Source organism: Scyliorhinus canicula, chromosome 4 (genome assembly GCF_902713615.1).
Source record: "Scyliorhinus canicula chromosome 4, sScyCan1.1, whole genome shotgun sequence".
Classification (NCBI taxonomy): Eukaryota; Metazoa; Chordata; class Chondrichthyes; order Carcharhiniformes; family Scyliorhinidae; genus Scyliorhinus; species Scyliorhinus canicula.
This window is the reverse complement of record NC_052149.1, coordinates 20,468,707-20,496,592: the sequence shown is the minus strand read 5'-3', so window position 1 is coordinate 20,496,592 and position 27,886 is coordinate 20,468,707. Positions and strand designations below refer to the sequence as shown.

The window sequence follows — 27,886 nt, the reverse complement described above, 5'->3', positions numbered from 1 at the left end:
ACCGTGCTGCTGGCCTGCTTGGTCTGCTTTCAAAGCCAGCGATTTAGCCCTGTGCTAAACAGCCCCTGGAAATGAAATGAAAATTGCTTATTGTCACGAGTAGGCTTCAAATGAAGTTACTGTGAAAAGCCCCTAGTCGCCACATTCCGGCGCCTGTTCGGGGAGGCTGTTACGGGAATCGAACCGTGCTGTTGGCCTTCCTTGGTCTGCTTTCAAAGCCAGGGATTTAGCCCTGTGCTAAACAGCCCCGTTGAATGGAGATACATTCAAGTGTGAAGGGAAAGATAAATAAACAAACCCCTAGCAGCTGTGCCTGAGCCATTAAGTTGTCAATCACAGTCTAAAAAAGAAAAAGGCACTGCTGTGAATTTGAACAGATCCTTAGCATTTCAAAGGATCTCAGGGTCTTTCAAGCCTTTTTAAGGGCTTCCCAGAAAGGTTCTGGCACTTCACAATGCTGCAGTATCAAGGGCATAGGGCTGAGGGAGCAGATGTGAGGAGAGAGAAGGTGTTCCTGCATTGTTTCTTCATTGAACTGCCTGGACATCTCATCAGCTGTCAAGCAGAGCAGTTCGGGGTGTGGAGGCCACTTCAGAGTTTAAAAAGGATGATGCTGTTGAACAGAGGGCTGCCTGAGAACACCATATTGGGGCAGGGAGAGAGAATGGGCATACATCCCGTTAATTGCATGCTAATGCATGTTCTCACCGACATGGGGCAGGTGGCCCTCTACAGGCCGCGGCTGCACAGGAGCGGAGACTGGGGACGGGTCTCTGTCTGGCGCCGATCCCATTTTTCGGCCAATGCTTCATTCACCTCCTCAGGCTGATCAACTGATCAGGCTTCGCGATCGCAGCATCAGAGAATGGAGTATCCTGGCCATAATCACATACTTTGACAGAAAATTACATTAGTCCAGCTCTGAAATTCAAATGTGAGATACTACCAAACATTTACTGCCCTCATCTGAAATCCTCTCTGCTATTTTATTGGAAGTGCTGATCTATTAAAATTAGGTAGATTAACACCGCTGCTCAAATAACAAAGAGAAATTTTAGGCAGATGATTTAAGTTTTGTCCACTGGTATCTAATGTTGTCTGTCTTTATAGTTCAGATATATAATACTTAAAATGATTTGCTTCATGCATCAAATAAAACATCAATTTCCATCGTAAATACTGACATTAAATTGTCACTTGTGGACCATTTTCAAATAATGTTCTCGTTGGCACATGTCTCAAACAGTTAACAAAGGAAGAGACGTTGCAATTTGTTGATGCATTGAAATATAGCTGTTGTTCCTCAAGCTTAAAGCAATTTATATTCTAAAATATGCCATCAAAAATGCCAAGCAGAGCATCACACTCATCCTCTGAAGCACATCTGAAACAGACAAAATTGTAGTCAAATATAAAATTATTTGCAATATCCATAGTACAATTAATCTGTAAAGTTCAAGTTAATCTTAAAATATTGATGTTTACATTTCCATTATGTAAAATTCTGAAACTCAGTTCATGTACTGATTTTTATTCTAAAAAGCTTACTTCAATGAAATACATGTTCGCACCTGGATTCTCTTTCAGCATTTGTACTAAACGGATGGAAACAATCCAATGGCCCGCTGTTTTTGGAATACTTCACTGCATTTAATTCAGAATATTCACAACTTAGTCCTTCCTTGGAACCTTGCACAAGACTTGTGTGAGGAATAGTTTCAAGGATTTTAGACTGCGATATAAAATTAACATTTATCAAAAAAATCACCAAGGACAGTTTTTTCTTTACATTCTAATTTGTTTTGTATGCAATCTTAAATTTTAAATAAATAATTTACTTAATTTTTATGAAGCAGAAGTGTTATATAATGTGTTACCTATAAATATTTCTAAATAACTAGGAATGTATATGTAAGTTTCCAGGGGACCACATTTCATAGTCCCACAAGAGATCGAAGTTATGGGCAAGTGTTCAGCGGAGGGGGGGGGGGGGGGGGGGGGGGGGGCACATTTCACAGTTAGACTGAGGTCTGAAATGACGTGTAGAGACTGTTCAGTCCAGTTTCTCTTTTGATCCAGACAGCATAGAAAAATTAAACAAAAGAGTTTATGATCTGCACAAACTAAGGGAGGGATATTTTGACCCCACCCATTTGGCAGGCTCCTCTGGTCCCACTGAAGTCAATGGGGATTTAAATGGAACACCACAGAAAAACCCACTGTGGTGGGGCTGTAAAGTGTTGGCGTAAAAGTGTCATTATTAACAACATCTGGGAACCAAAAAACAATAAGAACCCATGGCACAAAACATATTACAATTTACTTAGAAGTATATGAACAGATTATTGTAATCAGAGTTTAATTATCAGAATGTTGAGGAGTCTCAAATATCTTGTTGCATTTCTCCTGTATTAAATGCCGATTAGGCCCCAAGGTCCGAAATTACACTGTCGGACACCAGTGTTATTCATGAAGATCCACCTTCTGAACCTTGCCTCTCACCTAACGTGTGGTGATCCTCAGGTTAAATCACCACCAGCCAGCTGTCCTCCTCAGGGGCAAGCAGCCTGTGGTCATCTGGGACTATGATGACTTTACCTTTTAATAAACAGTGTATTCATATGAAATTTATCTTCCTGTTGTTACAGTGGAAGTTTTAAATTATCAATTTTAAACAGATTAAAAACTCCTCTTAAATGGTGAAGGGACGAAATAATTATTCCTATGCAGGTATCAAAAAGGTAATTTCAAATACATGCTATTCTGAAGACACTTTATCATGTCAGACAATACAGAGTATATTTTCTATTGCAGTATCTGTAACATGCTTTTTTGAAAAAGTACCAATTTTATGTTGAACTTATGCTGGCATTGGTGCAAATTGGTGCACCAGAAAAGCATACTTTTCCTTCTCTTTCCGGCTGGAATACATTAATTCTGAAAGATGCAGCACCAAGTAGCCTTGTCAAAAATTGATAAAGGCACCGGATCCTTACTTGAAAATTTGAGTGACAGTTTTGGGACTAAGACTTGCAACCTTTAGACTCTTTAGGGAATGATTTTCTTGTCACACTATCAAACTGTTACATGTGATAAATTTCTTCATGTTACAACTTACTGTTTCTTGAACTGTTGTGTTGAATGATAATGTAGAATTCAAGGAGCTGAGTTGTGCCCTTGTTGGCAGATAGCCAGCGCTAAGAACATCAATGAAAATATGATTAGCAGAAGCTACTCATCACACATAATAGAGATATAAAATTATAGGAATACAGTACTTTTTAAAAATTGGATAGTTGAGATAATTTTTTAAAATTGCATTTATGTATAAAGTTTTAAAACATTATAATATGGTTGCCGGGTCCTGCTGTATCCCATAATGAAGTGCTTTGCCATCTTGTTTGTAGTCATTAGGCTCATTGCTGCTACGATACTAACTCAAACATATATTCTAAATAGCAAAGTCCACACACAGACGATTGCAATTTATTTCTCAGAGCACTAGTTTTAGAGCAGCATTAATTCTTTTATTTTAAATTCTAAAGATCAAAAACAGATCCTTGAAGATTCTGTCATCTGAATAAGCAGGTCCGAAATGCATTAATACACACTGGGACACATTTACTGGACCAGTAATAAAGAGGCCTAAACTAATAATACAGACAAGGCAAGATCAAATCCCAAAATGATAGCGAAGAATTGGAATTCAGTTGAAAAAGAATAATCCAGAATTAAAAAGCTGGCATCAGTAAAAGTGAACAGAAGCTGTCAGACTATTGTAAAAACTCAATGGTATACTCGTGTTCTTAGGTATGGAAACCTTCACTCCTTACTGTTTTGTGACACCAAGTCCAACAAAAGTAGTTGATTCTTTATTGCCTTTTGAACTAGCAAGTCACTCAGTTGTATCATCACTTTCTCAGGGCAACTAGGAATGAGGAATGAAAGCTGGCTTTATCGATGGTGCGCACATCCGGAGATGTTTTAATGAACCTTGATTAATCTCCAGCCCTGGTTGATTTAATAAAGGTCCCTTTCCTTTGTTGATTACAATAATCACAACAAAAATTATTTTAGGCAATGTAAGACTAAATCCAGTTTAAGAACATACAATTTGAAACTTGCTGTAACTTTCTCCACAGTTAAACTTCTATTTTCACATAAACGAAAGCAAAGAGTGGGGATTAATGGGTGTTTCTCTGGTTGGCAATCAGTAGCTAGTGGTGTCCCTCAGGGATCCGTGTTGGGCCCACAATTGTTCACAATTTACATATGATTTGGATTGGGGACCAAGAGCAACGTGTCCAAGTTTGCAGACGACACTAAGATGAGTGGTGACGCAAAAAGTGCAGAGGATACTGGAAGTCTGCAGAGGGGTTTGGATAGGTTAAGTGAATGAGCTAAGGTCTGGCAGATGGAATACAATGTTGACAAATGTGAGGTTATCCATTTTAGTAGAAATAACAGCAAAAGGGATTATTATTTAAATGATAAAATATTAAAATATGCTGCTGTGCAGAGGGACCTGGGTGTCCTAGTGCATGAGTTGCGAATTGTTGGTTTACAGGTGCAACAGGTGATTAAAGAAGGCCAATGGAGTTTTGTCCTTCATTGCTCGAGGGGTGGAATTTAAGACTAGGGAGGTTATGCTACAACTGTATAAGGTGTTAGTGAGGCCACACCTGGATATTGTGTTCAGTTTTGGTCTCCTTACCTGAGAAACGATGTACTGGCAGTGGAGGGTGTGCAGAGGAGATTCACTCGGTTAATCCCAGAGTTGAGGAGGTTGGATTGCGAGGAGAGGTCGAGTAAACTGGGATTGTATTCGTAGGAATTTAGAAGGATGCGGGGGATATTGTAGTAACATGAAAAATTCTGAAGTGAATAGATAGGATAGGTGCGGGCAGGTTGTTTCCACTGGCGGGGGAAAGCAGAACTAGGGGGCATAGCCTCAAAATAAGGGGAAGTAGATTTAGGACTAATCTTAGTAGGAACTTCTTCACCCAAAGGGTTGTGAATCTATAGAATTCCCTGCCCAGTGATGCAGTTGAGGCTCCTTCATTAAATGTTTTCAAGATAAAGAGAGAGAGTTTTTTGAAGAATAAAGGAATAAAGGGTTATGGTGTTCGGGCGGGAAAGTGGAGCTGAGTCCACAAAAGATCAGCCATGATCTCATTGAATGCGCAGGCTAGAAGGGCCAGATGGCCTTCTCCTGCTCCTAGGCCTTATGTTGTTATTTCCAGACTTCCCACTATGTCAGTAAGCAATTATGTTGTAAAGCTCACCTTTTATGTTTGTCATTAGTCATTTGGTTCTGGAACATTTTCAGAGGATTTTCAGGCAGTTGGTTATACTCTGTTAAGTTGTCGTATATGCTAAAGGAAGAAGCTATTTAAATAATACAAATTTAGAACATTTTTTGATTCAATTGTCTTTTTGATCACTTAACAAACATACACAAATTACTACTCTGAGCAAAATCGCTGAAATGTTAATTTTGTCTCATGGAAATTAGAGAATTGTTGTACATCACGAGTACTCAACAATGCAACAGCGTTCAAACATAACATAGTTTGCAACTAAGCACATTAAAGCTGACTTTAGTATGCACTATGTTGAGAAAGAAATACTTCTAAGTTTGAAAAGTTTCTTAATATTCATGCATTAATTTGGAATAGGATAAAATTGAGAATATTGCAAATATAGTATTTTCAAGAAATTTCCTACTGTCAGTCATGCTTAGCTGGCAGCTCTCTTGCCTCAGAGTCAAAAGGTTTCAGCTTCAAGTCTCACTCAAGGGCCTGAGCAGAAAAACCAAGGTTGATGGTCTGGTGCAATACTGAGGGAATGGGTACTGCAGGAGGTGCTATCTTTCAGATGAAACATTAAATAGCAACGCCCCACCTCCTGCTCAGGTGGCTGTGAAAGAACCCAATATTTCGAAGAAGAGCAGGGCTATAATCCCCAATGTCTTGGCCAATTTTTTTCCTTCAATCAATATCACAAAACAGATTATTTGGTTATTACTGCATTGATGTTTGTGGGAGTTTTTTGTGCACAAAATTGGCTGCCACATTTCCAACATTACAACAGTGAATACACTTCAAAAGTACTCGAGTTCTAAAATGCTTTGAAGCAACCGGTGGTTTCTTTCTTTTTAACCAATCAAAAGAATTGTACCAATATGTTTGTGGCTCAGAATAGAACAACATCAGTAATGCTCTGTGGTGGCCACCCAAGGTGCAATTCAGGAGACTCAAAAATCTGAGGTTTAAACATTAAATGAATATTGAGTAATCAAATGAATGTTGCACTGCAGCTTGCTTGGTTTGGAGCTTGAAAATTTACCCAGCAGTTGCACGGGGTTGGTTGGAAGATCTTGTGCATCGGAGTGGATCCTGAGTGGTAAGCAAGAACATGCTGGCTTCTCCTACCACTGCACAAATCTTAGAAAATCATGAATTTTTGGTAATCGCTCCAATGGTCCTTTTAATGACCACTGGTTAAGCCTCTCAACACCTGAAGTAAGTGGAAGAGGATGCACTTACTCACTTCTGTCCATTCTCCAAGAAAATTGCAATCAGGATCCAGCATCCAGACTCATTTTACAGTCCACTGTCAGTTTTGGGCGAGATTGTTGAGTTCCTATTTAATGGCCTAACTAAAAGTTGTAAATGGTGGAACGATGTGTCCATTAGGTCATCTTCTGGCAAATGCCTGTTTTTAAGGCAAATGGCAACCAGCATTTAAAAAGTTCTCCACCTCATGGAGATTTCTCAATTTTGTTACACTGACCAAGTCTGCCATTGCTTTGGAAGAAACATCAGCAAGTGACAAACGTGAAGAAACAGCCGTGTGAATAAAAACTAATATCTCACCGGGGCAATGCTCCGATATGGCAGCCAAGTGTGGACGCCTTCGCATTTCACGACGGCACGAACAGAGCCTGGGCATGACCTATTCTGGCCCCCATAGGGTGCCAGCACGGAGCTGGAGCGGTTCATGCCACTCCAGCCTCTGTACGTGGCGCCGAATGGGCGCTTCACCAACCCACGCATGCACAGTTGGGCCAGCTCAATCCTGCGCATGCGCAGTTGGACCGCGCCATCCTGCGCATGCGCGGGGAACTTTTTACACGCGCCGGCCCCGACCCAACGTGGGGTCAGTGTTCAGGGGCTGGTCGCGGCAGAAAGTAGGCCTGGGGTGGGGGAAGAGGCCGGCCCGCCGATCGGTGAGCCCCGATCATGGGCCAGACCCCTTCGGAGGCCCCACCCTGGTGAAGGAGACCAACCCCCCCCCACCCCCACCCCCCACAGGTCGCCACCCTGGAGCGTTCCCGCAGAGTTCCCTCCGGCAGCGACCAAGGGTGAACGGCGCCGGCGAGACTTTGTCATGTCAGAGCGTTCGGCCCATACGGGCTGGAGAATCGGTGGCCCCGCCGATTCCAGTGGCCTGTGGTCGACGCCAGGCCAAACGCGCCGGCGCAAATGGCGCCGATTCTCTGCACCTCGGAGAATCGCGCACCAGCGTTGGGGCGTTGTGGCGCGGTTGCTCCGATTCTCCGATGACGGCGCGGGGTTCGGAGAATCGCTCCCCCCACATATATGCTGCACAATTAAACTTGGTACGATGTGAGCTTACTTGTTAAAATGGCTGGATATTCTGATGCCAACAGTGGCACGTGTTGGGACATCGCTGCTTGGGACCTATTAGAATACTGTGTACAGTTCTGGTCACCCTATTATAGAAAGGATATTATTAAACTAGAAAGAATGCAGAAAAGATTTACTAGGATGCTACCGAGACTTGGTGGTTTGAGTTATAAGGAGTGACTGGATAGACTGGGACTTTTTTCCCGGAGCATTGGAGGCTTAGGTGTGATATTATAGAGGTCTATAAAATAATGAGGGACATAGATAAGGTAGATAGTCAACATCTTTTACCAAAGGTAGGGGAGTCTAAAAGTAGAATGCATAGGTTTAAGGTGAGAGGGGAGAGATACAAAAGGTCCAGAGGGGCAATTTCTTCACACAGGGGGTGATGAGTGTCTGGAACAAGCTGCCAGATGCAGTAGTATAAGCGGGTACAATTTTGTCTTTTTAAAAACATTTAGACAGTTAAACGGGAAAGATAGGTATAGAGGGACAGTGGCCAAATGCGGGCAATTGGGACTAGCTTAGTGATAAGAACTGGGCGGCATGGACAAGTTGGGCCAAAGGGCCTGTTTTCATGCTGCAAACCTGTATGACTCTAAGTCTTGATACGCACATATAATAATAATCTTTATTAGTGTATATGCGTAGTAAGTGTATGGCAAGTTAAAACTTTCAATGGGATGATTTACAAGAAAGTCTCCGACACTGACAAGACTGGGGCTAGACGTGCAATACTTATCCAGATACTTATGCCAGTATTATTCCACTGTTTAATTTCTTTTTTTTTTAAATAAACAATTTTATTGAGGTAGTTTTTGGCTTTGTAAACAGTTACAAACATCAACAGAAAGAAAGCAAAAAAGGCAAAAATGTGCAAACATCCATGTACTTTCAATACTTCAATCGTAACATACTGCACAAGCCCGCTCCTCTCCCACCGGTACTACCCGCCATTTTTTCCCTCCTACTCTACTCTACTCTACTCCCTCCCCTCCCCCCCACCCCCTGCTGACGCTCACTCTCCCGCAAAGAAGTCAATAAATAGTTGCCACCTCCGGGCGAACCCCTGTACAGATCCCCTCAAGGTGAACTTAATTTTTTCCATACCCAGGAAACTCGACATGTCCGCAAGCCACAACTCAGTCTTCGGGGGCTTTGAGTCCCTCCACGCCAATAGCATTCGTCGCCGGGCTATCAGGGAAGCAAAGGCCAAAACATTGGCCTCTTTCTCCCCCTGGACTCCCGGGTCCTCCGAAACCCCAAAAATTGCCACCCCTGGACTCATCACCACCCTTGTTTTTAGCACCCGGGACATGATCCCTGCAAATCCCTCCCAGTACCCCCTCAGCTTAGGGCATGCCCAAAACATGTGAACGTGGTTCGCTGGTCCTCCCGCGCACCTAGCGCATTTGTCCTCTATCCCAAAGAATTTGCTCATCCAAGCCACCGTCATATGGGCCCGGTGAACGACCTTAAATTGAATCAGCCCGAGCCTAGCACATGTCACGGTCGAATTTACCCTACTCAGGGCCTCTGCCCACAGCCCGTCCTCCATTTCCCCGCCTAGCTCCTCCTCCCATTTAAGTTTCCGTTCCTCTGTCTGGGACCCTTCCTCCCTCATGAGCATCTTATAAATACCCGAGACTCTACCCTCCCCTTCTTCCCCCCTAGAGACTATTCTGTCTAGGATCCCCATTGGGGGGAGGCGTGGGAAAGATGGGACCTGTCTACGAACAAAGTCCCGCAACTGTAGGTACCTTAAATCATTTCCTCTTACCAACCCAAATTTCTCCTCCAAGCTCCTCAAACTCGCAAAGCTCCCTTTCAGGAACTATCACCCACCCTTCCCACCCCCGCCCACCGCCATACTCGGAACCCCCCATCCATACTCCCGGGGGAAAACCGATGGTTGTCGCAGATTGGTGCCCAGACAGACGCCCCCATCTCCCCTACATGCCTCCTCCACTGGCCCCATATCCGCAGGATCGCCACCACTACCGGGCTGGTGGTGTACTTGGCTGGCGGCAGCGGTAGAGGAGCAGTGACCAGGGCTGCCAAGCTGGAGCCCCTGCACGAAGCCGCCTCCACCCGCTCCCAAATAGACCCCATACCCACCATCCACTTCCTTATCATAGCGATGTTGGACGCCCAGTAATAATTAATCAGACTTGGCAAAGCCAGCCCTCCCTCGCTGCGGTTCCTCTCCAACATCGCCTTCTTCACCCGCAGGGATTTGCCCGCCCAGACAAAGCTCATGATCATCCTGTTAACTCTTTTGAAGAAGGACTGTGGGATAAAGATCGGGAGGCACTGAAAAATAAAGAGAAATCTAGGGAGGATTGTCATCTTTACAGTCTGCACCCTCCCTGCCAGCGACAGTGGGAGTGCATCCCATCTCTGAAACTCTCCCTTCATTTGCTCCACCACCCTGGCCAAATTTAACTTGTGCAGCCTGCCCCAGTCTCGTGCCGCCTGGATTCCGAAATACCGGAAATTTTCCTCAACCAGCCTAAACGGTAGCCCTCTCAATCTGTTCTCCTGGCCCCTTGCCTGTACCACAAACATTTCACTCTTGGCCGTATTTAATTTGTATCCTGAGAACTGGCCGAACTTCCTCAGCATTCCCAGTATACTTCCCATCCCGGCCACTGGGTCCGACACGTACAGGAGCAGGTCGTCTGCGTAAAGAGAGACCCTATGTTCTACCCCGCCCCTCACCATCCCCTTCCAACCCTCTGCGGCTCTCAGCGCAATCGGCAGCGGCTCTATGGCCAGCGCCAACAGCAGCGGGGAGAGCGGGCAGCCCTGTCTGGTCCCTCGGTACAACCTAAAGTACTCCGACACTTCTCTGTTAGTCCTGACGCTGGCCCTCGGGGCCTGATATAATAATTTGATCCAATCCCTCCCCGAACCCAAACCGTCCGAGCACCTCCCATAGATAGTCTCACTCCACCCGGTCAAAGGCCTTCTCGGCGTCCCCCGATCTGCAGGTCTACCCAGTGCGAGGCATGGTCTGAGATTGTAATTGCCGAGTATTCCGTGTTCTTTACCTCCCCTATACAATCCCTGCTTAGTACGAAGAAATCTATCCTAGAATATACTTTATGGACGTGCGAGTAAAACGAGTAGCCCCTTCCTGTTGGCTGTCTATCTCTCCAGGGGTCCACTGCCCCCATTTGCTCCATAAACCCTTTCAGCTCCCTTGCCATTGCTGGGAGTCTACCCGTTCTGGGACACGACCGATCCAAAGCCGGGTCAAGGACCATGTTAAAGTCCCCCCCCCCCCATTTTTAGCCTGCGAAAGTCGAGGTCCGGGATCTTCCCCAGCACTCTTTTAATGAAGTCCACATCATCCCAGTTCGGGGTATATCTATTCACCAGCACCACTCTTCTCCCCTCCAGTCTGCCCCGTACCATCAGGTATCTGCCCCCCCTGTCTGCGGCTATGCCCTCCACCTCAAATTGCACCCGTTTGTTGATCATGATTGCCACCCCCCTGGACTTCGAGTCCAAGTCCGAGTGGAAGACCCGGCTAATCCAGCCCTTCCTTAGCCTGGTCTGGTCAGACACTTTCAGATGTGTCTCCTGCAACATAATTACGTCCACCCTCAGAGCCCGCAAGTGCGCGAACACCCGCGCCCTCTTAACCGGCCCATTCAGTCCCTTGACGTTCCAGGTGATCAGCCTGGTCAGGGGGCACAACCACCCCCCCCCCCCCCCCCCCCCAGCACACCGGTCAGCCATAGCCTTTCTCGGGCCGGCCCCCGGGTCGCGCCATTCCTGGTCCGCCCGTTGGCTGCCTCCACCCTCGACCTCCTTTCCAGTGCCTATTTCAAGTCCCTCCCACGTCAGCAGAACAACCCCCCCCCCCCCCACCCCCACCCCGTAACCACCTCCCCCGATTTCCCACCCCTGCCATCCACTGGCTGTGATCTCCCCCCCCACCTGACTCCCTTGACTAGCAAAATCTGCTAGCCCGGTGACTCAACACTCCGGCGCCTTCCTGTCTCATTCCCATTGTTTCCCCGTTCCCCTCCCTACTCCCCAGCGCCCCATCCCTCTCTCCAACCCACTGGAGCAAGCCGGCTCCAGTGTCCTCCGCGAACTGCACAAAAAGTACAAATCCACCCAAAAAGGAATAAACAGAAAAAATAGGAAAAAACAAAAAGAAAAACAGAAAACCCCCCAAACCAATGTCCATGAACAAAGGAAAGAGTCCCAAATGTTCCGCTTGGCACCTTTGGCCCAGCAAACCGTTGAACAGCAGTCCAGACCCATTCAACGTACCTTCCCACGGTAATCCTCAAGCCCTAATTCGCGTCCGTGGGGCCTCTTTTCGGGACCAACCCCTGATCCCTCGCAAAATCCATCGCTTCTTCAGGCTCGGAGAAGTAGTGGTGTTGACCCTGGTGCGTGACTCAAAGGCGAGCCGGGAACAGCAGACCAAATTTCACGTGCTTCTTGAACAGCACCTCCTTGACATTCTTAAAGGCTGCTCGCCGCCGAGCCACCTCCTGGCTTAGGTTCTGGTAAATGTGGAGAACACTGTTGTTCCACATGCTGCTCCTGGCGCTCTTTGCCCACCACAGCACCCGCTCCTTGTCCACGAACCTGTGGAACCTAATCACCATCGGGCTGGGGGGGGGGGGGGGGGGGGGGGGTCCGCCCGGCCGCCCCTGCCTCGCCTGCACTGTGTGCCCCCTCCAGCTCCGGCGGTCGCGGAAAGGCTTCGGCCCCCATCAGCTGCATCAATAGGTCTGCTACAAACGCTGTGGCATCAGCTCCCTCAGCCCCCTCCGGGAGGCCGACCATCCTCAGGTTGTTCTTGCGGACTCTATTCTCCAGCTCCTCCACTCTGTCCAGCTGTCTTCTCTGCCGCTCTTTCAGCCCGTCAACTTCTAGCGCCGCAACCGTCTGCGCATCCGCCTGCTCCTCCACCGCCTCTCCTAGCTCCTTAACTTTAACATCTTGCGCATCCAGCCTCTGGTTCAGCTGATCCACCGCTTTCTGGATTGGGTCCAAGCTGTCCCGCTTCAGCGCTTCAAAACTGGACTTCATTACCTGGAGCATGTTATCCAGTGCCTGCTGGATTGCTGAGTCCAGGGTCCGTGTGTCCGCCATCTTAGGTCCCAGGTAATTTTCTTCAGGTCCTTGCCTCTTTCCCTTTTTCTCCTTTTTCTTATGCCTTCTGGACTCCCTCTGTTCCATGTGCCGCAGCCCGCTCCTCAGCACTTTCACTGCCGCTTTCCTTCTCCCAGCTCCTTAACTTTTACCTCTTGAGCATCTGATGTGGGTCCAAGTTGTCCTGCTTCAGCGACTCCAAAACTGTTTTTCTTCACTTGGAGCAAGAAAGGTCAGTGTGTCCGCCATCTTAAGTTCCAGGTCAGCTTCCTCAGCTCCTTGCCTCTGTCTCTTTCTCTCTCTCCTCCTCTACTTCCTGGACTCCCACGGTTCCTTTGATTGCAGCCCGCTCTCCAGGACTATCGCGGCCGCCTTTTTGCCACTCCGTGTTCCCGCTATCGCGGGGAATCAGCCCTAAAGCCCCGCCGGAGTGAGAGCCCGCTGAATGTGCGGCTCACTCGAACATCGCCGCCACCGGAAGTCCCCACTGTTTAATTTCTGATGTAAGTCCATGATTAACAGCAGAACCCAAGCCACCACAACCCTTCACACACACCCCACCCCCAACCTGACTTCCCACACTCCTGACCATGACCCAATTACCCATCCAACCCTCGACTCAATTACCCACATGCCCCTTCGACCTGACTGACCACTCCAAACACCAACTGACTCCACTGAAATCCTTTAAACTTTTAAGAATTAAGCTGAGCGCGGCAGCTGATCCTATTTATCAATGCTCCCCATGTACGTCTGCACAGAAGCTATTGCAGATGTGACAGGAAGACCTGAGTGTAAGGACGCAAAAAAGTAGGGTCATTGTTATCTTCACAGTCAGTGGCGATATCCCAAGCATCGCCATTGATCGGAAGGTCGGAGCTAAGGCAGGCCAGCAGCACGATTCAATTCCCGTACCAGCCTCCCCGAAAAAGCGCCGGAATGTGGCGACTATGGGCTTTTCACAGTAACTTCATTTGAAGCCTACTTGTGACAATAAGCGATTTTCATTCATTATTTCTGGGATTGCTTCGTATTCTTGAAATTTAGTGGTAACCTCTTTAGTGAACCTCTGATTATAGTTAATCAAAACTTCCATTCACAAAACTTCACAGTTATTAGTTTAGAGGTTTGAAAATTCCAAAATGAGCAATATTATTACCTGTTTGATATTTATTGTTGATTTCCTCTGAGTTAACAAAATTGCTAGCGTTTATCAGCTTCTCATCATCAAAATCATTCCACAAGTCATCTCCTAAATCAAAATTCACATTCATCTCTTCTGGTGACCAATAGCCACTCTCCTCTGCATCAGTAGAGTTGCAGCAAAAAGACTCTGATGTAGTTTGGTGTTGTGGAATCACAGTTGAACTCTGTTGTGATGAAGCTGCAGAATATTCCCATAACAAAAATGTTAAATAAAATTTTTAATGATTTTGACTAAATATTTTCCATAAAATGGTCTCCTCCACACCATGTGCCACTTACCAACTAAGATAGGTGGCATTTTTTTCTGGACTTTTGTTGCTGTTGGCATTGAGCTCTTTGCTACAACGAATGCTTGAGAAGGTTATTCTTCCCATCTCTAATCTGAAATGTCTAGCTGTTTCTTGGTGCTTTGAGCTAATGTTAGCAGCTTGTAAGTGCAGATCTGCCAAATAGAGTCCTGTACCACTATGGCACCATAATTGCAGTAGTCAACATAGTTATGTTTATATGAAGTAAGCAAAGCTGATTTTGTAATTTGGAACTATCATAGAAAACAAAGCCATTAGTTAGGATTTCTTGAGCATGCAGGATCACCTGCCAATTCCAGAACGTGTCTGAGTTTCATTCTACGGAGAGTAATGTAATAAAAATCAGGAGAGTCCCATAATGTAGGAAATCTGGCTCGGGATTCTCAGGTCCCCCAACCAGGTGTTTCTTGGTGGCGTGCGTTCACTAACAGCGGGATTCTCTCTTCCTGCTGCTGGTCAATGGGATTTCCCATTGAAGCCACCCCATGCTGCCAGGAAACCTGCGGGCAGGGGTGCACTGACAGCAGGTAAAGGAATACCAGAGGCCGAAGAACTCCGGCCCTGCCTGCCAGTGCTTCAGCAAATAAAAACACTTGTATTTACAAAGCACTTTTAACATTGTAAATGTCCCCAGGCACATCACCGGAGCACTACAAATCACAATTTGACACTGGGCGGAAGTCATTTTGTGCAATTTCAGGCAGGAAACCAATGAGGATCCTGCTGGATGTTTCGGCGCAATTCCCATCGCAATCAACACACTTTTTTTGGAGCATGGGAAGAGTCCCGCTGGCAACCTGGCACTGCCCTGCCCTGTCCCCAACCACCTAGGAGTTCCAATGGCCTCCGGGGCCCCAGCATGGTCATCACGTCTGGTCTCCATTCATTGAAGCAAGTAGTGATTCCCGCTGACCTCACGCTGTGCCGACGGATGTGGTGGGAGCCGGGAGTCTCTGGTTTCGAAAAGGCTAACCGGTTTAAATGCCTATTTAAATATGCTCAGCTGATTCACGCCCAGTGAGGTTGGCTGGAATCACTACTGGTTTCCATGAACGAGGACCAGGCATGATGTCCACTCCAGGGGGTGCTCAGAGGCCATTGGAGTACAACCGTGTTTGGCGACAGGGCAGAGCAGTGCCAGGAGTGAGGAGAAGTTCACTGAGGGAATTACAGAACTTTGTGCCTAGGCAGCTAAAGGAATAGCCAATCATGAAGCAATTAAATTAAGGGATGCTCATCGATAGATGAGGATATCTTGGAGGGTATGGGACTGGAGGAGATTAGAGAGACGGGGCCATGAAGGGATTTAAATACACGGATAAAAAATTTAAATTTGAGGTGCTGCTTGGCTGCGTCTGGTAAAGACAAAAATATCTCCCAATAATGTATTAGAAATGTTGTCCACAATTCCGTGTGCCCATACTTAATGTTACTGCATTGGAACATAGATGTGTGGGCAACTCCCTCTTTAAAAATTATTTTACAGGATGTGGGCCCACTGGCTAGGACAGCATTTATTTCCCATCCCTAATTGTCCTTTGAGAAGGTGGTGGTGAACTGTCTTTAGAACTGCTGCAGTCAATTTTTTAAAAGTCCATAGTTCACAGAATATGGCTGTTAGACGTTTAGCTGCTGTTGTATAAAGACTCAAAGGTTCTGCTCCTTTTCCACAAACACCTTTATTTCACTTTAACAGACTCTGCACAAAACTCTATCATCACATCACCTGACACAAAGGCCACCTGAAGCCCCTTTACATAATCAGTGTCAATTATTGGATACTTAACACAAATGAAACAACTAATTGGAATGTCTCTTAACCCATTACTTAACAGTCTCCCCTTCCTTGGAGAAAAAAAAAAGGTAAAAACAAAATTACAAGAAACTCAAAAACACACACGCAATTTCCCCCCTTCTTTTTTTTCATTTTTGGAAGAAGAAAAAACAGTCACAGAAACAGGCGCCCTTCATTAACAATATCCAAAAGTTTCTGTGAACTAGCCCCTCTTTTTGTAAAACAGTCTGACAATTGATAGCTACTGTCGACCAATTTAATTTTTGCTATTTCCCCTCTGTCCAACATCTGCTTCAAACTTGCGATGTCTATCCTTAACCTTTTTCATTGACACTTTTTGTAGAGTGCACATTTTCCCACAGCGATTTATTGTCAATGTGACAGTCAATAGATATATTACCCAAATCCCCTCATCCCAAAATTTCTGTCAATATCTGAGATATATGAAAGGCCATATCCACCGCCTCTACAAGACTTAATGTCTCAGCAGCCAAAGTGCTTTTGACCACTCTCCTTATTTTCTTTGTTTCCCACACAAGAGGGCAACATTTTCCATTGTTCCCCAAAAGGAAAGTTATAAAACTTCCTGCGCTTGAAACCCCATCATATAAATTTCCATAGGGCGCATCACTATAAACTATGAGTTTCAAGTGCCTAAGGGCATCTAAAACCGGGAACCTCAAAACACACTCCTGCATTTTTTAGTTTGGCCAACGCTTTATTTGCTCTTATTATGTCTTCCACTTTGGGATCATTCATTTTGTACTCAACTCCAAGATATCAAAACTAATGCCCGGTCTAGTCTGTCAACTTAACCAATTCAGTAGCCCAATTAAACTTTGCAGTTGCTCTTTTTCCATCTTTGAAACCATTGCATCTTTTTGTGAAACCCGGTCACGACTAATTGCTATTGGGCTGATGCTTTCCAAATAAGATTGCTGGTGTAAAGTTGCCCCTAACTTAGTCTGTCCGATTTCCAGTCCAATATATTTAAATGCACCGGAAGCCTGACTTCCAACCCTGAATTCTTTCCTCAACCCAGAGATTACAATAGCTTCAAAATCACTAGCCCTACCCCACAAACAATCATCGACATGCATCATAAAGATGCCAGAAAGATTTCCTTTATAACGGCAGTAAAACATTGCCGGATCTGCTTTCAACTGGCAACAGCCTAACTTTAACAAAATTGACCTTACCGAAAATACCAGACTCTAGACGCATCATTTAATCCATATACATATTTGTTTAACTTCCAGATTACCCCTTCTGTGTTAGTTGCCTCTTTTGGAAAACGAGAAAAATGTCTCTCTGGAGCTGATGCCCCTGCAAAAAGGCAGCTTTTATATCTATAGATTTGCATTCCCGTGCCTTTGTGGCTAATAGAGCCAAGAAGATCTTTAAACTAACCTTTCCTGCCGTCGGTGAATCTACCCTTAAATCCTGATCTTCTAAGTTTTCTTTAAATACCCTTGCCACAAGCTGGCCTTTGCCTTATAAGTTCCATCTGGAGGAACCTTTTCCATGCAAATCCATCTGTGGGATAGAGCTCTTTGTCCCCTATCCGGTACTTCCGTGTATACCCCAAATTCATTCCAACTATGCAATTCTTGCTGCTTGGCATCTTTGATGACTATTTCATCTAATTTATTGGAAGCCACCAAAATCTCACATGCATGTGGGCTTCTACTCCTATCAGTATTCGTAGTCTTACTCATGTTCCGAGACTTTGATAAACTATGTTCCCTCTCCCACCTGGTATCTCGTTCTGGACTGCTACTGCTTGATCTTTCCCTTTGGCTGTGGGATGTCCTTTCAATAGTTCTCAACCTTTTCCTGTGAACCTGTTCACTATCCGATGTACTATCTGAACTAGCACTGTGTTTCTGTGCCCTGCATTTTTGAACTTCGTGTACCCAATCCATTGTCTTGATCCCCTCCCCTGAATGTTGTACATTCAACCAATGTTTATACTTTCCAGTGGCCTTCCCTGCTCTACAATAACAGTTGCATCCTTCTATTGACTAGACCCTTCAGGCAAGTATGTAACTTTTGTACCAACTTTTGGCAATTGTCCTTTCAGAAAAATGACCTGTTCTAATTCATCAGAAGTGTTGTGTTCCTCTATAGTAACCCTGTCTATATCAGTTAACTGGTCCTCATAGTTCTGTAACACGTGCATACCAGATGGCCCTGGTTCCTCGTCATGTCTGCCTGCTCTGTCTAAATCTGAAAATTTGTAATCTGTACCCATTATCCTTGATGAATGTACCCTTACAGTTTAATTGCCATTTGCAAAATAATTGTTTTGCCATCTATGCCTATGATCTTCCCTAGGCCTTTCCATTCATTAAAATCGTCTCTCTTATAGTATACTATGTCTCCTTGCTGAAAAACGTTTTTTGATGGCCGTACATTATGCCTGAAAGCTCTGCGAGTTCTTTCAGAGACTTCTGCTTCCAAAAAAGCTTTTCTACTGCTATGTAATGCATTTAAATGCTCAGCAAAGGGAGAGCTAATTGTAGTCCCTTCCCAAGCTGAAAGCTGGTCATCCAAAATGGACGGAGTTTTAGGATTTCCACCAAACATTAATTGATAAGGACAACAACCATCTGCAATGAATTCTTTGCATGTACCGCCCATGCTAAAGCTGAATTTAGCTTGCAATTCGGTCGATCTGCCAAAATTTTCCAGACCATGTCATCGATTACAGCATGCTTTCTTTCACACAGACCATTACTAAATGGGCTTTCCGCAGCCGTATTCATAACTGTGATATTCACGTTTTCACACATATCCCTAAACTCCTCATTAGCCAATTCTCCCCCATTGTCCGTGAGGAATTTTGCCGGTCGGCCCATTCCTGTACCTATCCATTTTTCCAAGATTTGATTCAGAATAACTCTTTTCTTTACTTCATACAATCGTTGATTGACTAAATCTGGTTGCTAAATCTACAAAATGCAAAATAATTATATTATTGGCTTTATCCCAGATCTTAAGGTCCATGGCCACAATGTCGTTAAAATCCCTGGCCAAAGGTAGGGTTTATATCGGTCGTGCTGGTGTCCTTCTATACTTCCTACAAACTTTACAGCGATCAGTAACCTGTTCTATCAGTTTCGTATAGTCTTTCATCCCTTACCCCTGCATCCTTTAATACATTTTTCAGTCTCTGAGGAGACGGATGCACATTGCCTATGCAGTTTTAATACAACAAGCTTTTTATCCGCTAATGTCCCATTTTCAACTGCCATTAACACATCCTTAACAACTGTACTTGAAATATTATTTGTCAGTAATGGAATACAATCGTGTACTGACATGTCAATTGTAAGTCCACCGTCTGTCCAAAAGCTGTTGCCTTACCCTGTTCCATATCCAGTTTCATGTGTGCTTTCTTCATCGACAGTCTGCTCAGAAGCAAAGGTATCTCACTTGATACAACATCCGTGCTCATGAAATGATTCACGCCGGCAATATTGCAAGGGATCACCACTCTTTTCAGCGACTTCAGAGTATTATCATCCCCAAACCTGAAACTTGTGGAACTTTCAAATTCCTTAACCTTGTTACAATTTTCAACATTCAAGGAGTCCAGGTAACATTTTAACCAGACAATTCCACACACAGTAGATGTGCAGCCACTGTCTAATACAGCACAATTGAAGGATTCTGCAACTAACACCCTCATTACAGGCGGAAAACTGCTTGTTAATAGGACAATGCCCTCTTTCTGGTCACTATCTTATTCCTCTTCTGACTCTTCCGTGTCATGTGTCATTTCAAACACTCTATTATAATGTGTTGGACAGTTGAAAGCATAATGGTATTGAGAGGCTGGTTAGGGGCTGGTTTAGCACACGGCTAAATAGCTGGCTTTTAAAGCAGACCAAGACAGGTCAGCAGCGCGGGTTCAATTCCCGTAAAAGCCTCCCCAAACAAGCGCCGGAATGTGGTGACTGGGGGCTTTTCACAGTAACTTCATTTGAAGCCTACTCATGACAATAAGCGATTTTCATTTCATTTCATTCATGACTCTGATTCCACCGCCTCTACACACCCACCACTCTCTGTGTAAAGAACCTACCTCTGACATCTCCCCTATACCTTCCTCCAATCACCTTAAAATTATGTCCTCTCGTGACAGCCATTTCCACCCTGGGGAAAAGTCTCTGGCTATCCACTCTATCTATGCCTCACATCACCTTGTACACCCCTATCAAGTCACCTCTCTGCCTTCCTCGCTACAGTGAGAAAAGCCCTAGCTCTCTCAACCTTTCTTCATTAGACATGCCCTCCAGTACAGGCAGCATCCTGGTAAATCTCCTCTGTACCATCTCCAAAGCATCCACATCCTTCCTAAAATGAAGCAACCAGAACTGGACACAATATTCCAAGAAAGGTGAGTAGATTAGGATTGTTTTCGTTGGAAAGACGGAGGTTGAGGGGGTCCTGATTGAGGCATACAAAATTATGAGAGGTATGGACAGGGTGGATAGCAACAAGCTTTTTCCAAGAGTGGGGGTGTCAGTTACAAGGGGTCACAATTTCAAGGTGAGAGGGGGAAAGTTTAAGGGAGATGTGCGTGGAAAGTTTTTTTACGCAGAGGGTGGTGGGTGCCTGGAACGCTTTACCAGCGGAGGTGGTAGAGGCGGGCACGATAGCATCATTTAAGATGCATGTGGACAGATATATGAACGGGCGGCAACAGAGGGAAGTAGACCTTGGAAAATAGGAGACAGGTTTAGATAAAGGATCTGGATCGGCGCAGGCTGGGAGGGCCGAAGGGCCTGTTCCTGTGCTGTAATTTTCTTTGTTCTAAGTGTGGTCTAACTAGAGTTTTATAAAGCTGCAGCAAAACCTCGCGGCTCTTAAACTCAATCCCCCTGTTAATGAAAGCCAACACACCATACGCCTTCTTAACAACCCTATCAACCTGGGTGGCAACTTTGAGGGATCTATGTACGTGGACCCCAAGATCCCTCTGTTCCTCCACATTTCCAATAATCCTGCCTTTAACCCTGTATTCAGCATTCAAATGCGACCTTCCAAAATGAATCACTTCACATTTATCAAGGTTGAACTCCACCTGCCACTTCTCAGCCCAGCTCTGCATCCTGTCAATGTCCTGTTGTAACCTGCAACAACTCTCAACGATACCTATAACTCCCCCAAGCTTTGTGTCATCGGCAAACTTAAATTACTAATCCACCCTTCCACAAAACCACAAAGAGCAGAGGTCCCAGAACAGATCCTTGCGGGACACCACTGGTCACCGACCTCCAGGCAGAATACTTTCCATCCACTACCACTCGCTGTCTTCTTTTGGCCAGCCAATTCTGTATCCAGACAGCCACATTTCCCTGTATCCCATGCTCCCTAACTTTCTGAATGAGCCTACCATGGGGAACCTTATCAAATGCCTTACTGAAATCCATATACACTACATCCACTGCCTGACCTTCATCAATGTGTCTCGTCACATCCTCAAAGAATTCAATGAGGCTTGTGAGGCATGACCTGCCCCTCACAAAGCCATGCTGACTATCTTTAATCAAACTATGTTTTTCCAAATAATCATAAATCCTATCTCTCAGAATCCTTTCCAAAATTTGGCTTACCACAGACGCAAGACTGATGGGTCTGTAATTCCCAGCGATTTCCCTATTCTCTTTCTTGAACAGGGGAACAACATTCGCCTCCCTCCAATCATCAGGTACTACTCCAGTGGAGAGTGAGGACACAAAGATCATCGCCAACGGCGCAGCAATCTCCTCCCTCGCTTCCCGTAGTAAACTTGCGTATATCCCGTCAGGCCCAGGGGACTTATCTATCCTGATGCTTTTCAAGATTTCCAGCACATCCTCCTTCTTAATATCAACCTGTTTGAGTCTACTAACCTGGTTCACACAGTTCTCATGAGCAACAAGGTGAATACAAGGTCTAGTGAATACTGAAGCAAAGTATTCATTTAGGGCATCCCCCATCTCCTCAGACTCTAGGCACAAGTTCCCTCCACTATCCCTGATCGGCCCTACTCTCGCTCTGATCATCCTCTTATTTCTCACATAAGTGTAGAATGCCTTGGGGTTTTCCCTAATCCTTCCCGCCAGGGATTTTTCATGCCCCCTTCCAGCTCTCCTCAGTCCATTTTTGAGTTCCTTCCTGGCTACCTTGTAACCCTCTAGAGCCGATTCAGATCCTTGCTTCATCGGCCTTACGTAAGCTTCCTTCTTCATCTTGACGAGAAGCTCCACTTATCTTGTCATCCAAGGCACCTTCACCTTACCATTCCTTCCTCGTCTCAGTGGGACAAAACTATTCAGCACTCGCAGCAAGTGCTCCTTATACAATCCCCACATTACTATTGTGCATTTCCTCAAGAACAATTGTTCCCACTTTATGCTCCTCAGCTTCTGTCTAATAGCAGTATAACTTCTTCTCCCCAATTAAATATCTTCCCATACTGTGTGTTCCGATTCCTCTCCATGACTATGGTGAAGGTCAAGGAGTTGTGGTCACTGTCACCGAAATGCTCTCCCACCGAGACATCTGACACCTGGCCTGGTTTGTTGCCGAGCACTAAGTCCAATATTACCTCCCCCCTAGTCAGCCTATCTACATATTGAGTCAGGAATCCTTGCTGTACACACCTGACAAAATCTGCTCCATCCAAACCATTTGCACTAAGGAGGTTCCAGTCAATATTAGGGAAGTTGAAGTAACCCATGACAACAACTCTGTTACTTCTGCACTTTTCCAAGATCTGCCGCCCAATCTGTTCCTCTAATTCTCTGCTGCTACTGAGGGGTCTATAGAAAACTCCCAATAAAGTGACTGCTCCTTTCTTGTTTCTGACTTCCACCCATACTGACCTTCTCAACTACCTCCTTTTCTGCAGCTGTGGTGCACTCCTTAATTAACAGTGCCACGCCCCCTCCTCTTTTACCTCTCCCCCTATTCTTCTGAAAACACCTAAACCCCGGAACATCTAACATCCAGTCCTGTCCCTGTGAAATCCATGTCTCCATAATGGCCACAACATCGTAGTTCAAGTACTGATCCATGCTCTAAGTTCATCTCCCTTATTCCTGACACTTCTTGCATTGAAACAGACACACTTTAACCCATTCCACTGAGTGCAACTTTGCCCTATCAACTGTCTATCCTTCCTCACAGACTTGCTGCATACTATTTCTGCCTGTTCAAAGGCTACCCTATCCTCTGATCCATAGCTCTGGTTCCCATCCCCCTGCCAAACTAGTTTAAAACCACCCAAAGAGCTCGAGCAAACCTCCCACCCAGGATATTGGTGCCCCTCCAGTTTAGGTGCAACCCGTCCTTCATGGGTCGCACGGTAGCATTGTGGATAGCACAATCGCTTCACAGCTCCAGGGTCCTAGGTTCGATTCCGGCTTGGGTCACTGTATGTGCGGAGTCTGCACATCCTCCCCGTGTGTGCGTGGGTTTCCTCCGGGTGCTCTGGTTGCAACTGAGCATGCAACTGCCCTAACCTCCATCCCCTCTTACCTCACAGAATGTAGCTGCCCTGTGGACCAACTGGAACTCCGCCCTCTGATTCTGCTCCCAGTCAGCTGCACTCTCTATAAACTCCCGGCTCCCTTCTCGCTCTTTGAGGAATGAAATGAAAGGAGAACCTTGCTCCCTCCTCACCTAACTCCCTCAGTCACCAAACTCTCACTATAGCACTCAAATGCACCCAAATTCAGCACTCAGTGCAAACAACGTCTGCACTGTAGCTGGCTCACCTTTACACTGGCTACACTGACTCTAGCATCTGAAAACTGGCCTTATCCAATTAACTAATTAATAAGTTCCAGCTGCAAGTAGCTGCAAGTCAAACCTTTGTTTAAAGCTGATTGAAAATTCACCTTCTCAACCAAACTGCAACTTTAAAGTTAATTAACTAAATAAAAGAAAGACTAGACTTTAGATAAAAATGAACCCCCAAGATCCCTCAGTCATCAAACTCTCACTATAGCACTCAAATGCACCCAAATTCAGCACTCAGTGCAAACAAAGTCTGCACTGTAGCTGGCTCACCTTTATACTGTGACTCATAGTCTGCTAAATTCCATTATATAGTCTTCAATGGAGAAATCCTCTATTTTCTAGAACCTATCAAAATCCGACCATGCTTCATACGCACTTAACAAGTCATCCATTTATAAATCTTATCCATATAACGTAATAGAGTCTCCAGACCTTCTTCTGAGTCTAACACTTCCAATTCCAGCCCAGAAAACAATTTGCTTCGGATTTTACGGATAAGGTAGAGAAAGAGCCAATGCCATACCTTGTTTTCTCTTTCCCAAGGCCTTAGTCCACATAACTACTGCACTTGTCCATTGGTTGTACGCTCCCCTTTCAGAAAATAAGGGGAAGGGGATAGTAATATCCAGCCATCTTTATCCTAGGTTCAGCCTTATATCCTTTTTTTTTCTTCTCACTCACTCCTTGGTTTGTTCTGGAAAAGTTGTATCTTTCAACCCTTCACATTTGCACAGCAACCATCCTCTGTGACCATTTGTTAAACATTTAGCTGCTGTTGTATAAAAAGTCAAAGGTTCTGCTCCTTTTCCACAACTCCTTTATTTCACTTTCACAGACTCTGCACAAAACTCTGTCATCACATCACCTGACACAAAGGCCACCTGAAGCCCCTTTACAAAATCAGTGTCAATTATTGGATATTTAACATAAATGAAACAACTAATTGGAATGTCTCTTAACCCATTACTTAACAGTCTCCCCTTCCTTGGAATTCACTCTATATTTGAAAGTTCATTGTTAAAATTCAATTCCTTGAATATTAACAATTAATCTATCCTTATGAAATACTTTGGTCTACTATTTTAATAATGGTGATAACCCATTTAAAAATAAACAGACCAATGCCTTTGTTAAATAGTGCACAAAGAACCTTCATACATTTGAGTTCATTCCAAGCAACGGCTTCAGGATCAAGTGCTGAATATTCCAGATTGGATGTAGGATTCCTTGTTGCCATTGTGAAATGAGAATGGTGATAACATTATCTGAAGTGGTTTAGATTACTGTCAATGAGATACCTTTGACATTGCTAACTACAACACTCAAATTAAATCCCACTCTCGACATGCAAAATAGCACTGGGGACAGAGATAGTAGCAGAAAACAAATTCTTCCTGTCATCACTAACCCACCTTCATCATAATATGGTGCCTGTTGTTGTTGTCGACGTCTTGCATTGATGCCTAAATGATTCTGGTTTTGTGCTTGAACTGCTGGACCAGGTTTTGTTTCATAGTACCTTGAAAATAATTGAACATGAAAAGTGATTAAGTTGAATTTTAATGCCAAGAGCAATAAATTGCATTATACCGATGACAGTGTGAGTATCTCTTTACCGAGGTATTGTTGACAATGGAGGTTTTGCCGTGTAAGCAAACTGTTGGAGGTTTACTGGGCCTAATTCATTTATTGTCTGTACCTATTGTAAGAAAAAGAAAATGCAATGTTTTAATTCTTTAGCTCTTTATGAAATAATATTTTGAAACTTTACTATGACACAATAAGGTTACCTTTAGTCGTTTAACTGATGGAGCTGATGAAGTCTCACTTCTGCTTTTAAGATCACTGAGATAGGAAGAAAAATTAGTTGTTGTTGCTTGAGGTGTTGTGCAGCTCCGCCCAACTGATACACCAAATTTACCTTGGAAGAATTAGCATGCATTAGGGGAAATAAATCACAGGTGCACTGAATAGCAGAAAACGGTTAAGCGAAAGGAGGACAATTTGATGGGATCTGATGGAATATAATGAAGATCTTGAGAAAAATGGGGTAAGAAAGAGGAGAGGCCCGAGAAATTACAGCCCTGATAGTAACTCAGGTGGGAGCTGGGTGGACAGGTATTGAGGTCGCAGCTATACTTCCTGACATGGGTCACATGAGCACTGCAGATTTTAGCTCCTGAGCCGCAACTACAAGGCCTCAATCAAATTCCTGTTCAAGACTGGCAGAAAGTGGCAATTGGCTGGCACGAGTGCAGTATCAAGCAGCATGAGGCTGGGAACTGAAGGAATGACACTCGTGTAAGTTGTGAGGTAGGGAAGCTTTGCAGGATGGGGCAGGAGGAAGAAACCAAAGTCAGGAGCGCCTGAAACTCTGGGCGAGATCTAACAGGCTCGCCGCGCCCGTGATGCGACGAGGCCGTTAGCTCTCGCGAGATGTCGCGATCTGGATCTTGCTCCCAGATCGGGTAGCACGGTAGCACAGTGGTTAGCACTGGTGCTTCACAGCTCCAGGGTCCCATGTTCGATTCCCGGCTGGGACACTCTCTGTGCGCAATCTGCACGTTCTCCCCGTGTCTGCGTAGGTTTCCTCCAGGTGCTCCGGTTTCCTCCCACAAATCCCAAAAGAAGTCCCGTTAGGTGAATTGGACATTCTGAATTCTCCCTCAGTGTACCTGAACAGGTGCGGAGTGCGGCGACCCTGTGATTTTCACAGTAACTTTATTGCAGTGTTAATGTAAGCCTGCTTGTGACAATAAAGATGATGATGATGATGATGATGATGATGATGATTATTATTAATAATATTAATAACATATTTAAATGAGCCATTAGGATCATTTAAATATGTTTGCACCCAATGATCCCTTGACCCTTGAACTAGCGGCCTTGCATGGGAAACCCTGCAATGGCACCATTTAGCACTGATGTGAACCAGGTGTAAGGCACCAGGGGAGTCACCCAGGCCAACAGAGGCCCCGGGGTGGTTGGGCTATGGGCAGGGTGGTACCCTGGCACTCCCGCTGGCAGTGTCACCCAGGCAACCTGGCAGGAGCACTGTCAGTGTGCCAGGCTGGCAGTGCCAAGGTACTTGGGTGGCAGGTTGCCTGTGCCAGCGATCAGGCCTGGGGGTGCCCTGCCTTTAAAGGGTGGAGTGAGAGGGGGTATGCTCGAGGACTCCGTACGAGGTAAGTTGGGGGGTTCAGAGGCTACGGTGGGGTGGCTGCGGTGGTGGAGAGATCAGGGCAGCATATAAAAATGGCGCCCGATCTCTTTCTGCACTCGTCAGTGCAGGAAATGAAGTAAGTGAGGCCTCGGCGGGGTGTTCATCGCAGAATGCAAAAAAGAACAAACCCCGTTCGATAGTGGGGTTGTTTTCGACGGCAGCACCTGCTATTTGTGTCCAAAACAGGACTCTTTTTTTTCCGTTAAACTGTGCCCTCTGTTACTGGCTAGTTCCATAAGGAGGAAACATTATAAGACTTATCTTTCTGAGCTTCTGTTTCAACAATTCCTCTTTCTATCAGGTTATCGTTTAGCAGGAGACCCCCATTCCATGCAGACAGGGCAAAAATACCTCCAGCATTTTAAATTTAACTAGATATATGTTCAATAGCTAAATAAATTACCAATGTTTAGTTATTAGCACTTACAACATTCATGTCCACACTTGTCTTTATTCTTGCAGTAATGATTACAGACTCTCTTTCCAGATTCTGTGTAGTTAAGCTCACTGGTAGTTTCTGTATTTACAATGTCAGATACAATGGAGACAAGGAAACAAGTGTAAAATTCAGCTTCAAATGTCAAAAACTTACCAAAGAATAAAAAAATTGCTTCTTGTGAATATCTGGAACATGTGAAGATTAATTCCTGAAATAATATTACAATGTGCTGACATTTTACTGTTAAGTTGTTTTGCTGTATAAATAATTGCATAATTGCAGAGTCCCTTTAAGCTCTCTGATTGGCCAATGCTCAACACATGGTCTAATAAATGATGC

General features: G+C 45.0%; 1 protein-coding gene across 5 annotated transcripts in view; it reads right to left on the bottom strand.

The window, feature by feature from the left end:
* Nucleotides 1-252: 252 nt before the first annotated feature.
* hfm1 (helicase for meiosis 1) overlaps nucleotides 253-27,886 on the bottom strand; it is a 281,213-nt gene continuing 253,579 nt past the window's right edge. For 4 of the 5 annotated variants that reach the window (XM_038793806.1, XM_038793808.1, XM_038793807.1 and 1 more), the window contains 9 exons: nucleotides 27,536-27,625; nucleotides 25,673-25,803; nucleotides 25,499-25,581; nucleotides 25,295-25,401; nucleotides 13,936-14,160; nucleotides 5,286-5,388; nucleotides 3,119-3,197; nucleotides 1,572-1,732; nucleotides 253-1,384 (listed from right to left, as the gene is read on the bottom strand). In XM_038793806.1, coding sequence (XP_038649734.1) covers nucleotides 1,327-1,384; nucleotides 1,572-1,732; nucleotides 3,119-3,197; nucleotides 5,286-5,388; nucleotides 13,936-14,160; nucleotides 25,295-25,401; nucleotides 25,499-25,581; nucleotides 25,673-25,803; nucleotides 27,536-27,625 — 1,037 coding nt within the window. In that variant the 3' untranslated portion in view covers nucleotides 253-1,326. Of the gene's footprint in view, nucleotides 1,385-1,571; nucleotides 1,733-3,118; nucleotides 3,198-5,285; nucleotides 5,389-13,935; nucleotides 14,161-25,294; nucleotides 25,402-25,498; nucleotides 25,582-25,672; nucleotides 25,804-27,535; nucleotides 27,626-27,886 lie in introns of those variants that run through there. The other variant, XM_038793809.1, reaches the window with a different exon arrangement.